The sequence below is a fragment of the Drosophila subpulchrella genome, chromosome 4, assembly GCF_014743375.2.
Source record: "Drosophila subpulchrella strain 33 F10 #4 breed RU33 chromosome 4, RU_Dsub_v1.1 Primary Assembly, whole genome shotgun sequence".
Lineage (NCBI taxonomy): Eukaryota > Metazoa > Arthropoda > Insecta > Diptera > Drosophilidae > Drosophila > Drosophila subpulchrella.
Genome location: NC_050608.1, coordinates 206,952 through 222,716, shown reverse-complemented (window position 1 = coordinate 222,716; position 15,765 = coordinate 206,952). Strand labels below are relative to the sequence as shown.

The 15,765-nt window shown below is 35.7% G+C and overlaps 2 protein-coding genes across 3 annotated transcripts in view; one reads left to right on the top strand and one right to left on the bottom strand.

Annotated features, from left to right (window-relative positions):
* LOC119563427 overlaps positions 1-15,765 on the top strand; it is a 67,391-nt gene that overhangs the window by 1,046 nt on the left and 50,580 nt on the right. The gene's annotated exons all lie outside the window — the stretch shown is intronic.
* The window catches only part of LOC119545759 (paired box protein Pax-6), a 38,899-nt gene that overhangs the window by 21,276 nt on the left and 1,858 nt on the right, over positions 1-15,765 (bottom strand). For both annotated transcript variants that reach the window (XM_037851648.1, XM_037851733.1), the window contains exon 2: positions 8,984-9,164. In XM_037851648.1, coding sequence (XP_037707576.1) covers positions 8,984-9,164 — 181 coding nt within the window. The remainder of the gene's footprint in view (positions 1-8,983; positions 9,165-15,765) is intronic.

Below are 15,765 nucleotides of genomic sequence, written 5' to 3'. Positions count from 1 at the left end.
CTACATACTTTCCCAACAATCTAATATACCCTCTTACTCTACGAGTAATAGGTATAAAATCATCGAAAAAGTTAAAGTTTCATTCAACTCAACTTAATTTACTCGCGTCGTGCTACCCGCTCCAGGATTCAATGCAAGCTAGCTAAATATATGTGTATTAAATAAAAAACAAGAAAAAACGACGGCCTCGACTCAGCTAAAGGTAGTGCGCGGGAGATGGAGATATGCATGTAGCAAATCGGTTTCCGAGATGGCACACTTTATTTGATTATATCTTTTTCATGAATAGTCCGATTTAAGGGCATGTACAGAATCGCATATCAAATTTTAACGCTCTAGCTTAAGACTACTTCCGATTTTGCGAACTGGTTCAAGCTAGCGGGAAAACTTTATTAACTTATAACTTTTAATTGAACGGAACCATTTTATTAATTTTCAACAACGATTTCCATTTGCAATTTGTATCAATATCTATTGACGTGTTTAAAGTTGATTAAATCAACCTTTCGTTAATAAGGTAGCAGGTTAGCTAGTAACGGGTATGACAGGCGAGGCACTCGTCTATATCCCTTGTTTTTTTATTTTATTACGCATCGATCGGCTTATCCAATTTTTATATCCGTTACTTGTAAAGTAAAAGGGTACATTAGATTCGTCGGAATTTTTGAAACAGGTTGAGGCAAGCATGTCCGACCCTATAAAGTATATAAAGATTCTTGAGGTTCTTGCGCAGCGCAAGTTTGTTTCAGCAGTAATGTGTAATACGTCAAAAGTGTAATAAGTTTTTGTTAAAGTAAAAAGTTTGGATCTTAAATTTATCTATACCATAAGGCATTTAGGAAGTGTGAGTTTTTTAATTTGAGCCATTTCTAGCTTTTTTCACGCTGAACTAGCAAGTTTTTAAAAAATTTGTAAAACAAATTTTTTTCTTTTATTTTTTCAGCTCAGTGGCTTAAAACGATATACAAAAACAAGGGAGAACGCTATAGTCGAGTACCTCGAATATCAGATACCCGTTACTCAGCTTAAGGGACCAAAGGGAAATGGAGATATGCAAGCAGCAAAGAGAGCTTTAAGTGCGCCACCTACCGGCGGTAGACAGATTTAAGCGTCATAGGCGTTAGGGTGGGCGTGGAAAAAGTTTTGGGTCAATCGATAGGTATTGACGACAACAATACAGTTCAGTTAAAATTTTGTATCTAGCATAAAAATTGTGGGCGCCACAGGTTTGGGCGGTTTGTGGGCGTTATAGTGGGCGTGGCATATTCGCTTAACAAAATTGCGCTGCGTACAAAGCTACGGAATCTACATCTGAGATCCCGATTCTCTTTCTATGATAGTTTCCGAGATATCCACGTCCATACTTACGATTTTTTGAAGTTTGTGGGCGTTAAAGTGGGCGTGGCATATTCGCTTAACAAAATTGCGCTGCGTACAAAGCTACGGAATCTACATCTGAGATCCCGATTCTCTTTCTATGATAGTTTCCGAGATATTCACGTTCATACTTACGATTTTTTTAAGTTGCAAACTTTTTTTTGGGTCAATCGATAGGTATTGATGAAAACAATACATTTCAGTTAAAATTTGTATACTAGCATCAAAACTGTAGGAGCCAGAGTTTTGGGCGGTTTGTGGGCGTTAGAGCGGGCGTGGCACTCTACTGAAACAAACTTGCGCTGCCTAAGAAGCTTAGGAATCTGCACGCCAAATCTCAATAGCCTAGCTCTCATAGTTTCCGAGATCGCAGCGTTCATCCGGACAGACGGACATGGCTAGATCGACTCGGCTAGTGATCCTGATCAAGAATATATATACTTTATGGGGTCGGAAACGCTTCCTTCTGCCTGTTACATACTTTCCGACGAATCTAGTATACCCTTTTACTCTACGAGTAACGGGTATAATAATCCAAGGACCTTAGCACAAAAAACAAGAGAAATCACTGCTGTCGATGGCCCCGATTTGAGGGGATGGATACATGCTTAAAGTAACTCTGATTTTTCACTGACACTCCTAGCCTGTAGCGTCACCACTTAGCCTACAGCGCCAACTAGCCTATACCGCCTTTAGCGGCTTATTAGTGAAAACAGCTTATTTCCTGCCTGTGGTGGTATATATATATATATATATGGTAATATGTTTGATTTCAACTTTCTAGACTTTATAGTTTTCCAGATATAATCGTTGATACATGAAGGCGAACATGGCTAGATACTTGTCTACTGATCCTAATAAAAATTTAAAACATGGTAACATTTATTTTTTAAATTTATATTTCACTCGCGCTTGAGGGGCCCAAACGTTATTATGGGCTTACACTGCTTAAAATCCTTTAAAAATTGCGCCACACAATTTGTCAGTTTTTTTTTCCACATTTGTATGTATGTATATTGGAACCACCCTAACTTACTTACTTAATAGGGTCGGACACGGAGGACAGACGGACATAGCTAGATCCACTCGGCTGGTGATGCCGATCAAGAATATATATACTTTATGGTATTACATACTTTTCCCTGAATACAATATACATACCTTTTACTCTACGATTAACGAGTATTAAAATCGGACCACAATATATTATATAGCTACCATAGGAAGGATCGGAAAATTAATGGAAATGGTGAATTTAAGACTAACAATTTCTTATTACTGCAAGGGTATATACACATCCAACTTCAAGGAAACTTATTCAGGTTTTGTACCAAGCATCTTTTTACTTTAAAACATTTTATGATTTTTATTTTTTATTAGCATTTTGTACTTTATATCTTAACCTTTAAAACATAATTATAATTAATTCTAGTAAATGCAGTTAAACTGCTTTTTTTCAAGTAAAGTTCAAATTTTTCCCATAATAAAGCATTTCTTTGTGTACATGGGAACAGCGTCATTAGGAAACATGGAAAATGCCACTTTTGCAGTTGACATAAGTGGCGGCACGTGCATCGGCCATGGGCCAAACGTTTTTATACATTTGTTCTTCATTTATCACAAGTACATTGACGTCGTGATAAAATACGGCTATAATGAATTACTCGACAATTATATTTGTGAGTAAAAACATCAAAGAACATCAAATAAACTGAAGCACCGATGTCCGCGGCTTAAAGCAATTTCAAAACTGAAATCATAAACAGAGTTAAAATGACAAAAATTAAATAAATGTTAAAAAAAGACAGTACAATATGTTGAAAATAGTAAATTAAAAGATTTTTGCTGTAAAATATGGTTTTTTGACCATTTCTCATGGAGTTAAAAGGTATATTGTAATCGGGAAAAGTATGTAACCAGAAAAGGAAGCGTTTTCGACCCTATAAGTATAGATTATATATTATATATTTGTAGATTATAAAATCCAAACTGCTTCTCTTCAGCCGAGGGCCACGGCCACTCTAGCTCCCAAAGGTTGACGTTGACGTGCCAAAGGTTGATTTTATCCGACCACAGGGTAATAAGTTAGATTGGTTAGCTGAGTAACAGGTTTAAAATAGTCGAGTCACTTGACTATAGAGTTCTCTCTTGATAATGCAATCGAGTTACATAAGTTGAAGCCTTCATACTATATATTTCAATAAATTTACTTCAATTTTTAATTTTCTTGCTTATTATACCCTTTATTTGCAGACTAAAAGGGTATATTAGACTAGTCGGAAAGTATGTTACAGGTAGGAGGAAGCATTTCCCATCCCAATCAAGTATATATATTTTGTGACAAAAAATGCTTATAAATTCAACTAAATTAATAAACTTCTTAAAACTAATAACTTTAAGTCTATTGTATTTAGAAAATTTAAACAAAGGCAGCGTGATTAACATATTATATTACCTTCTAAGCGACATATAGCACCTGTAGCATCAGTTGTTTAGAAACTATTAGCCTTTCAAATCTACCTATTTTTTTCCATATTACGCTAAGCCAGCGGGTTTTTCCAAAAGCTTTCTAGAGATTCTTAAACCACAAACAAAGGGACAAACATTTTCGAATGAGCCAAATTTAAAAAGTGTATTTATAAGACAAACATTTTTGTCACAAAAATTGATATCAGAACTCACACTCTCCTGATCCACTACGTGGACTGCCGTCCACAGTGATATATTCTTGATCAGGATCACTATCCGTGTCGATCTTGCTCTGTCCGTTGTCCGTATTACCGCTGTAATTTCAGAAACTATAAAAGCTAGCAAGTTGGGACTAGACATGCAGATTCCATGTGAGTTTCCTTTGCAGCGCAATTTTATTTCAAAATGGTGCCACGCTTACAAACCGCTCAAAACTTTGGCTTTTTCAAACAAAACTATTCGACCCACTTTTTTATTGAACAATTAATACAAAAGTTTAGATTTAAATACGCGTTAAGACTGTTTATGTTTACCAAAATTACATTGATATAAATGTGTTTAGTCTATTTGATGTTAATGTAAAATTTAAATTTCTGAAAAACAATGGTACAGAAGCGGGCTTCACGCTTTATGCATTTCCACCCTTCACATGCGCCAAAAAGAGACGGAAGATTGTTTAGCCAGTGTTGCATAGCACTAGAAGGCAGCAAAAGGACCGAAAATCCGTGCGCGTAAAATTGGCGATAAAGGTTTTAGAGCGCTGTGAATCTTTCTGTTTTCTCATTGCGATTTCTTGAGAATTTTCAAAGTGTCTTCCATTTTTAAAGCGGTCATCTAAACGTAAATTAATCTTCATAAATTTTCAACTTAAAAGATGAGTAACGGGTATCTGATAGTCGAGAGACTCGATTTTATCGTTCTCTCTTGTTCTTTTTTCTGTCTTGCTTTTTTCAATGCGGAATAAATAACGTTTTTACGTCCCCACAAATTATTATACCACCAACCTAATCCCCCAGGTAAGGAATATTCGCAAGCCTGGTGGACTTGTTGAAAGAGATACAAGTATGCCTTTGTTTACCTGAAAATGAAAATGTTTTCATTCGGCTTAGACTATCGGAAAACGATAGAGTGCTGAAAACGGGTCGAGAGTGTGTCAAAAATATCTTATCCCTAATCCATTTTAAATAGGATGGATTGGGTTTGTTCCGAAATTATTTAATCCTTTGTGCGCCTTTGCTTATCGCGTTTCAATCTATTTTAGCAGTTTTGAGCGCGGACTCTGCCCCTGATGTCCTTCCCTAGACGAAAGCCTTTCAACCCTCCGCTGCCTAATACTGCGGGCATTTATTTTTTCTAAATTTGGTACATTTAAATACTAAGGATTGGCAAAGATATCGTACCCTCTTGTTTTCTGTGTCTTATTGCAAGGTTGTATTCTCAGGATTAGTTTAAATAGTTTTTACATATGGTCTGTTTTGTGTATACTAAAAAAATGTTTGTTTTTATACCCGTTACTCGTAGAGTAAAAGGGTATACTAGATTCGTCGGAAAGTATGTAACAGGCAGAAGGAAGCGTTTCCGACCCCATAAAGTATATATATTCTTGATCAGGATCACTAGCCGAGTCGATCTAGCCATGTCCGTCTGTCCGTCTGTCCGTCTGTCCGTCTGTCCGTCTGTCCGTCTGTCCGGATGAACGCTGAGATCTTGGAACCTATGAGAGCTACGCTATTGAGATTTGGCGTGCAGATTCCTGAGCTTCTTACGCAGCGCAAGTTTGTTTCAGTAGAGTGCCACGCCCACTTTTACGCCCACAAACCGCCCAAAACTGTGGCTCCTACGGTTTTGATGCTAGAATAAAAATTTTAACTGAAATGTATTGTTCTCATCAATACCTATCGATTGACCCAAAAAAAAGTTTGCCACGCCCACTTTTACGCCCACAAGCCGCCCCCAAACTTCAAAAAATCGTAAGTATGAACGTGGATATCTCGGAAACTATAAAAGATAGAGAATCGGGATCTCAGACTTAGATTCCGTAGCTTTGTACGCAGCGCAATTTTGTCACGCGAATATGCCACGCCCACTATAACGCCTACAAACCGCCCAAGCCTGTGGCGCCCACAATTTTCATGCTAGATAAAAATTTTTAACTGAAATGTATTGGTCTCGTCAATACCTATCGATTGATACAAAAAAAAATTTGCCACGCCTACCCTAACGCCCACAACGCTTAAATCTGTCTTCCGCCGGTAGGTGGCGCATTTAAATCTCGCTTTGCTGCTTGCATATCTCCATTTCCCTTTGGTCCCTTAAGCTGAGTAACGGGTATCTGATAGTCGAGGTACTCGACTATAGCGTTCTCCCTTGTTTTTTCTGAAATTGTTCATCTTGTTCCGTAATGTTTTTGTCAGCTGCAATTCATTTTATTCTTTTGCTTTTACTAACTCACCATCTATATATTAAAACTCAAATAAATGTATTTACTTTGATTACAAACCTCTCTTACTATCTCTAAACTCTATAAATTTACAACAATAACAAAGAAGAACGCTATAGTATAGTATGTAGGGACCAAATGGAAATGGAGATATGCAAGCAGCAAAGCGAGATTAAAATGCGTCACTTTCCGGCGGTAGACAGATTTAATATTGACGATAGGTATTGACGAGACCAATACATTTCAGTTAATTTTTAATCTAGCATGATAATTGTGGGCGCCACAGGTTTGAGTGGTTTGTGGGCGTTAGAGTGGGCGTGGCATATTCGCGTAACAAACTTGCGCTGCTTACTAGGCTACGAAATCTAAATCTGAGATCCCAATTCTCTATCTTTGTTTTCTTTGTTTCCGAGATGTCCACGTTCATATTTACGATTTTTTGAAGTTTGTGGACGGTTTGTGTGCGTTAAAGTGGGCACGGAAAACTTTTTTTTTGGGTCAATCGATAGGTATTGATGAGAACAATACATTTCAGTTTTTATTCTAGCATCAAAACTGTAGGAGCCACAGTTTTGGGCGGTTTGTGGGCGTTAGAGTGGGCGTGGCACTCTGCTGAAACAAACTTGCGCTGCACAGGAATCTCAGGAACCGCGAATTTGCTATGAAGTCAAATATTTTATTTCATAGAAAACGTACATTAAAATCAGTCGTTGCTATGGTATTCTTTATTTTACTAATTCATTTTCAAACATTCGTCGAACAATCAAAAAAATTATCTTGTCTTCTATCCACAGGGTCCTTATGTGAAAAAAATCCGAACACTTTACTCATCGTATGATGATGTGTTTTGAATGTTTGATGAATGCCTAAAAATGTAGTAATGTAAATTAGTGCACCAGCAACGCTTTATTTTAATGCCAGTTTTCTATGAAATGTTGTGTAAACGCTTCGCATGATTTTTGAGTATTCGACAATGATGCTAGCAGTCTAAACAAAGGCTGTCACGTGCAAATTACTCACAAAAATAAAAGAAACAAGAGAGAACGCTGTAGTCAAGTGTCTCGACTATTAGATACCCGTTACTCAGATAACAAACTTTAAATTATATACGTACAATGTACATTCAAACAATCTTTAAGCGTATTGCGTATATACTGTATATAGCTTAAAAGATTTATATTCATTGCTTTTCCTCCTTGGGATGTTTGTAGGCGTTGGAGTGGGCGTGGCAAAGATATTATGGGACAGTCTATAGGTATTGATTAAAACAATCATATCTGCATATCTGAGAAAAGACATAACAGAACGATTTGCAGAGCTGTAAAGTTTTTCGTGCCAATTTTACGTTCTCGGATTTTCAGTCCTTTTACTCCAATTATCCGTCTCATTTGACCCATGTGAATGCACTGTGGTAAAAGAAAATGGACCATACCATTGTTTTTCAGAAATTTAAATCTTACATAAAGCAGATCGCAATTAGGTAAATGAAAATGTTAGTTCTCTAAGGGGAGTCCGATAGGAAAAAAAATAGTTAACATTTTGTAATTATTTAATAGAATAACTTAGCCGCGCACTCTTCTTCTTCTTAGAGCCGGCAGCGATTTTCGTTATCAATTCTTTTGACCGGCTTATAAATGTTTCTAGCAGCGCAAAGAAAGAGAGAGCAAAACATAAATGAGACTAAAAACATTTAAATTCATTTTTTTTGCTGAACATAAACAATCTTCAGCGTAAGTGTGTACTTATACTTAAGTTGTTCAATAATGTATTTGGTCAAATATCTTTTTTCGAAAGAGTGTCATTGTCTGGCTCAGACGTCATTGCTTTTCTTTTTGGGAGGTTTGTGGGCGTTGGAGTGGGCGTGGCACTCTGCCGAAATAAACTTGCGCTGCGCTAGAATTTTAAGAATTTTCGTGCTTAATCCTTTCTAGCTTTTAAAGTTTCCGGGATATCAGCGTTTAAACGAACGTTTTTGGGAGGTTTGACTAGACGAGTCTATCTAGTCATGTTCGTCTGTCCGTCCTTTTCTACGCAAACTAGTCTCTCAGTTTTGAAGCTATAGGGCTGAAACTTTCCCAAAAGTCTTCTTTCTTTTGCAGGTGGTATATAAGTCGGAACCAGCCGGATCGGAGAACTATATCGTATAGCTCCCATAAGAATGACCAAAAAAAGAGTTTTCTAAACATGTAAAAAAATTATAACTTCTGTATTTTTTGACATATTAACTTTCACTTTTGGGAATATAACTCTATCGATATTTTAGAATTAAAAATACAATTTAAATACAGTCAGACAATTTCATCATATATGTACCTGCCATAGGAATGCTCAAATAAATAATGTCAAAATAATACATAGACCGTTATATTTCGTTTTCGGTAAGCATACACGGTAGTAAATTAAAATAAAACATTATCTTAAAGTTTTTATAATTAGTTTTTAGTTTTCTTAAAATTGGAAAGCTCTGTACATTCAATGCTCCCACGGGAACAACCTGCAAGGGTATAGAAACTTTGGCGTGCCGAAGCTAGCTTCCAGTCTTGTTAACTTTAAAATAAAACTTAAGGTAATCTAAATTTCGATCGCTAATTGCAGAGTTACAATATTGCTGCAATAATAACAATTGGATATACAAATATTTTGGAATGATTACAAATATGCGGTAAAAAATCTTTAGGTTGAAACGTAAAAACTTACACTTGGAATGTTATCACTATTGCAAACTTGTTCGGACAGCAGTCTATCCCGTATTTCCCACGCAAATATGCTGGGACATTCCCGTTTATAGTCAGCAATTTTTTGTACGACCGGGGTTGTAGCTACTCGTGGTTTTGAACCACCTATCGCTCGAGGTTTAATTGATCCTGTTTCATAATATCTAAAAATAAAAGGAAGCATTTTTAATGTTATTCGAAAAGTATTGACAATTTACAGTGAAGAATTCATTAAAGAGGATACAACTCCAATTTAATTTACTATTTTCTGCAGTTCAGCTCCTTAAAGATTTAAAAAAAAAGCAATATAACCATATTTGGTCTTACAATCTGAGGGTTTTAAAATTTTGCTTAAATTTAAGGTTTTTATACATTAAAAAAACCTTCAAGGGTATTTGGGCCATTTTTCCAAATATATCGACAACTCCCGCGGACACCATATTTGTTGAGACTGCGATTACTCGTAGATCAACAGGGTTTATTGTATTCGTCGGCAAGAATTGTATTGACGGGTTTGACGGGTTTTAGTGTTATGGTCGTTTGTGGGCGTTAGAGTAGACTCGGCTAGTGATCCTGATCAAGAATATATACATGGGGTCGGAAACGCTTCCTTCTACCTGTTATATACTTTCCGATGAAACTAGTACTGTTTTAACGGGTATAGAAAGGAAGGATGCTATAGTCGAGTGCATCGACTATCAGATACCCGTTACTCAGCTAAAGGGAGATAGAGATGTACCAGCAGCAAAGAGAGATTGTAATGCGCAACCTACCACCGACCTCATTATATAGTTATGTGGGCGGTAGACAGACTTAAACGTTATGGGCGTTAGAGGCGTGACAAACTGTTTTTTAGGTCAGTCGATTGGTATTGACGAGGCAACTTCAATTCAGTAAACATTTTTTTTCTAGCACGAAAACCGTGGGCGCCATAGTTTTGGGCGGCTTGTGGGCGTTTGAGTGGGCGGAGCATCTTCGCGTAATAAACTTGCTTTGCGTACGAAGCTAAGGAATCTAAATCTCAATTCCCACTTCAATATTTTTGATAGTTTTCGAGATATCAGCGTTTAAATTTACGATTTCTTGAAGTTTGTGGGCGTGGCTTTCTTGTATTTAGGTCGATCGATAGGTATTGACGAGAACAATACATTTCACTTAACATTTTTTCCAAACACTAAAGGAATTTAAAATTCAACCCTCTAGCTCTTATAGTTTCCGAGCTTTCAGCGTTCACACGGACAGACGTACATGGCTAGATCGAATCGGATGGCACCGAGGTACGACACAAGCGCAATGTGGGCGGCAGTCCTCGTAGTAATGAAGCGCACCAGGAAAGTGTGCGAAGGCAACTACTATATAAAGCCGCAAAATTTATAGGGTATAGGGGTGGTCCGATAAATACATATTTCAAATCTTCTCGACAGTGCGACCGAAACAAGTGGTACACCGATCGAAAGGTATTATTATTCCCTTCACACTTCGTCCACAGTAAAGTCGATTGGTTCAGGAGAAATTAGTGTAAAAGTAAAAAAATGGAACATTCGATTTCATAGAAAAATCCGCATCTGTTGTGTAAGCGCATTGCACCATTTATGTGTTATCGACAATGATGCTAAAAGTTAATTTGCTGAAGAAGAATAAAAAAAACATTTTTTTTTAGCTTAATAGTGTTTCTTTTTCTTATTTTGCAAAGCCCGCTAGTCTCCCGGAAAACGGAAAAAAGATGAAAACAATTGTATTATCGCGGCTTATAACTACTACGAATAAATGTTTACTTTATGGTGTTCAAGCAACTGAGTTACACTCAGAGAAACAACCGTTCTCAACTGTCTCGATCTCAGTATTTTGGATCTGAAAAGTGATCGATTCATACTCAAGTTCTAACAAGGAAGAACGCTATAGTCGAGTACTTCGACTATCAGATACCCGTTACTCAGCAAAAGGGACCAAAGGGAAATGGAGATATGCAAGCAGCAAAGCGAGATTTAAATGCGCCACCTACCGGCGGAAGACAGATTTAAGCATTGTGGGCGTTAGGGTAGGCGTGGCAAATTTTTTTTTATCAATCGATAGGCATTGACGAGACCAATACATTTCAGTTAAAATTTTTAATCTAGCATAAAAATTGTGGGCGCTACAGGCTTGGGCGGTTTGTGGGCGTTAGAGTGGGCGTGGCATATTCGCATAGCAAACTTGCGCTGCGTACAAGGCTACGGAATCTAAATCTGAAATCCCAATACTCTATCTTTGATAGTTTCCGAGATATCCGCGTTCATATTTACGATTTTTTGACGTTTGTGGGCGGTTTGTGGGCGTTAAAGTGGGCGTGGCAAACTTTTTTTTGGGTCAATCGATAGGTATTGATGAAAACAATACATTTCAGTTAAAATTTGTATACTAGCATCAAAACTGTAGGAGCCAGAGTTTTGGGCGGTTTGTGGGCGTTAGAGCGGGCGTGGCACTCTACTGAAACAAACTTGCGCTGCCTAAGAAGCTTAGGAATCTGCACGCCAAATCTCAATAGCCTAGCTCTCATAGTTTCCAAGATCTCAGCGTTCATCCGGACAGACAGACAGACGGACAGACGGACAGACGGACAGACGGACATGGCTAGATCGACTCGGCTAGTGATCCTGATCAAGAATATATATACTTTATGGGGTCGGAAACGCTTCTTTCTGCCTGTTACATACTTTCCGACGAATCTAGTATACCCTTTTACTCTACGAGTAACGGGTATAAAAACCGAGATCGAAGTCTTCTCGCTTTACGAATGGCTTTTGAGAATGTGTGCTCTCGACATGGACATAAAGTCTTCTTGGTTTCAGCATCGAATCGATCTCGATTTCGAGATGAATCGTTCTCGCTCCCAGATTCCATTCTCAAATAAAAATGCTAAATTCGTTTGAATTTTTATTTCATTAAAACGTTGGTATACATGGACGAGTGGTGTTAAAAATAACTTATAAACGTAGTTCCTTGAGATGAATCCCAATCTGTGGAATAGCCTCTTTGATTTTGTCATCCCGTATATACCTAGGCACTCGTAAGAATCTTCGAAACCTAAAATAATACATTATAATAAATATTATACATAAATGTATCTCTTACAGTTTTATCGTGCTTTAGATGAGTTAAGAAAAAGAATATATATAAATTACTTACATGTGTACTTTTGTAGTATGTAATTAAATATGTTTGTTTACATATGTATGTGTATGTATGAAAAATTATTACTGTTACTGCATTACTGTTTTCGTTTTCTTAAGAAAAAACTTGCTTGAATAGAGAACAAAATAAAATAACACAAAATATGATTTTACTTACTTTACAGGTGGTGAAGGGCCTTTATTAAGTTGAGCTCGCGGAGCAGAATTTCCAATTTTTGGTCACTTTCTATTTCACTCATCAGCACTAAAACGAAGTGAATTTTCAGCAACACAGAGCCGCAGCTAACTTAGATAACTTCCCGATTATATTAAGAGAGAAGTTTAGTCTCTCCTCTCACTCGTATTTTTTCTACATCTTCCCTTCACGTCAGTGTTGCCAACATTTGCTGAGAAAAAAGCTGTTTTCGGAGGGGCAAGGGTGGTGGTTTTTTTTTTGCCAAATAAAGCTGAAAAAAGGAGCAATGATTTTCAAACAGATTTTGCTATTATAGAAAATACAAATATCTGTATTATTTAAAAAAAAAAAAGAAAAAAAAGGGCACCAGGTTTTTCGTTTAGCTTTTTATTAAAATGAGTTCAAAATAATGTTTTTTTAGTATTAAGGATTATATTATAATATATTTAATATGCCATATTCAACATCAACCGTATCATTCTTTATATCCTTGTCATAGGCATATTAAATTCTAAGAGGTCTACGCAACATTTTTTGTCTGTAATCAGACTAATTATATACACAATATTGAGTTAAGAGTGGTAACGTCCATTCTATTTCTCAGTTTTGATTTTACAATGTTTACTTGGCTAAACGCACGTTCTACTTCAGCGTGGCATGGAAAGGACAACATCTGAATCGCAAACGAAGATAATTCAGAAAATCGTATATCGTATATATATAATGTATATCATTATTTTGGCGCTGTATTCTGCCGATATCTTCAACAGAAAACTCTTCCAAATGGGAACAATGTTGGATTTTTTTGGACATAAAATAAAGATGACACTCTCGAAGACGATTAGGATCGATAATAGAAAATCTGCTGTGACATAATATCGATATAAAAAAGCTGATTTAAAATTAATAAGAGGCGGAGTTCCCCCTTCCCACTGTTCCTTAAATATGCCCGATAGTCAAGTAAAAAAAAGCAGAAAATTGCGGGAAAAAAGCTGATTTGGCAACGCTGCTTCACGAACTTTTTCGACAACCTCAAAACCGAAATGGCTTTTGACTCGGAATACTAAAATCGACATCGCATTCGCCTTGATAACGAGAATAAAAAGTGAGAAAACAAAATTCTCAAAATCGGAAAAACCGACTTTTTCTTTCTAAATTTTTCCAGGTGTAAGTGCTCTGCACCCAAAAAAAAATATGGTTGGTAAAATCAAAACAATCAAAAATAGTTATCCTAACGTAAAGTCTTCCACACAAAAGTATGCAACAATAAAATTTCAAAAAACTGAAAAGTAAAAAGACTGTACTTAAAACGCACATTCTCAAAGTATTCAACATACTTCCACATTTGCTGGAAGTCTTAGTGAAAATTTTAAAGTGCAATTGGAAATTCCTTTTTTTATTTTGCTTGTAAGTTACAATGCTAAAGTAACTTATCTATGAATTTAATTAATAATTTGATCGATTTTATAGGTATATACATATTAGGGTTATCGAAAATTTTCAAAAATATCGTATCGAGGATATTGATTTTGATATATTTTTATTTCAATAAAAAGTTATTTATTTATTTATTTATTTGAGATGATAGTAAAGTTTACAAAACTAATACTAACATAGGGAATGTAGTGCTAGCTACGAGGCCTTCGACTACATTCAATAAAAAGTTAATTCAGTGGTGTAAAAGCCTTTTTAATTCTTTTATTTTACCAAAAGAAATCTACATTAGGTATATAAAAAAAATCAATTTTCTAAGAAAGCTTCCAATATTTTTTTGCATCGATTTTAAAAATGCTTGTTAGGTTATGTGATTGTCGGTCGGTACTAAGCCACATGGGATATCCAGGTATCGTAATGCTATTTTATAAATATTTAATGATATATAGCATGAATTTACCGTGACCAATTAAAATATATTACAAAAATGTCGTACTTTTGATATTTATCCAAAAACCATATCACGATATAAATATATCATTTTTGTAAAAAAAAATATAGGAAAATCGATATTTTTGTAAAATATCAACAACCCTAGTATATATTTACTATAAAAAATGCAGTTGGATAACTATACTAATATTTATTTAACAGCAATCCATGGGCTTTTTATAGTTTCAATACTATTTTTTATAGTAATCCTTAAGTCTACGTATTACGTATACTCTTATAAGAGTAATTATTTGTTGGGTAACATGGACAATTCGATGGCTATTATATTTAGATTTACTATTATATTTAATTAGACAAGAAACATTTCTAAACTGATATTTTAATGTACTATATATATTTTTTTTGATTATTATTTTAACATGTTCTAAAATTTAGATTTGCCTTTGCACACAAAATTGTTTTAGAATCCAATTCTAAAAACTTGCACAAAAAATAATTATAAATGATGACTTTTCATGGGCTCGAACTCACGCCATTTAGATTAGGCCACCGATTTTAAAATTTCAAGGGCGATTTAAGATGATGTTCTACAAAATATGGTGATTTTGCCCTAAATATGAGAAAATAGTAATATCATATAAGTAATAGAAAAATTATGCATTTTAGAAAAATGAACCCTAAAAAATATTTTCTATGCCGATTTTTTCCTATATTTAGGGCGATTTTTCTAGTATTAAGAAAAATAATTTTATGAGTGTAGCCAAAAAGTGGTTTTAAATAAAAACTTTTTTGCTATAACTTAATATCTATTGTATTAAGATAATTTAAGCAAAGGTACCGTGATTAGCAAATTATAATATCTTTTCTGTGACATACATCACGTATCTGTAGCATTAGTTGTTTAGAAACTATAAGTCTTTAAGTTCTAGCTATTTTTTTGATCTCCCGTAACAATATCGAATGTTTCCAAAAGTCGTAAAACAAAGGTTTTCTATCTCGAGCTTCTTAATACACCCATAAAGTCCCCAAGACCCTAAGACCAAAAAGGGATTGATACAAGCTAACAAACAAAGGGACAATCGTTTTCATTTTAAAACTTCCCCAAAATATTGTTTTTGGAAATACTTTTGTAAGGGTCCTAACAAATGATGTGTCATTCTTCCTCCCCATTTATCCCCACAGCTCAAGTTTTAAAAATGTTCACGTTTAGACTTTCCCCGTTTTTTCTTCCAAACCAATTGAGATTTCGATAGTCTAGGTATGCAATCTTCTTATTTGTGACAATACCTTTCGATTGGTACACCATTCGATCACGATCAGACCATCATAGCCGATTTTCAATTCTGCGGCTATATAAAGTACTCGCCTTCTCCCACTCTCCTGGTACGCTTCGTCACTACGTGGACTGCCGTCCACAGTGACACACTGCAGCTTACCATTAAGCTGGCATAGGAAATAGCACCACTGAACGGGGAAGAAAATTTGTTCTACTTCTTTTTAATATTCGGTCTACCAGCACTAACAAAAGCAAAA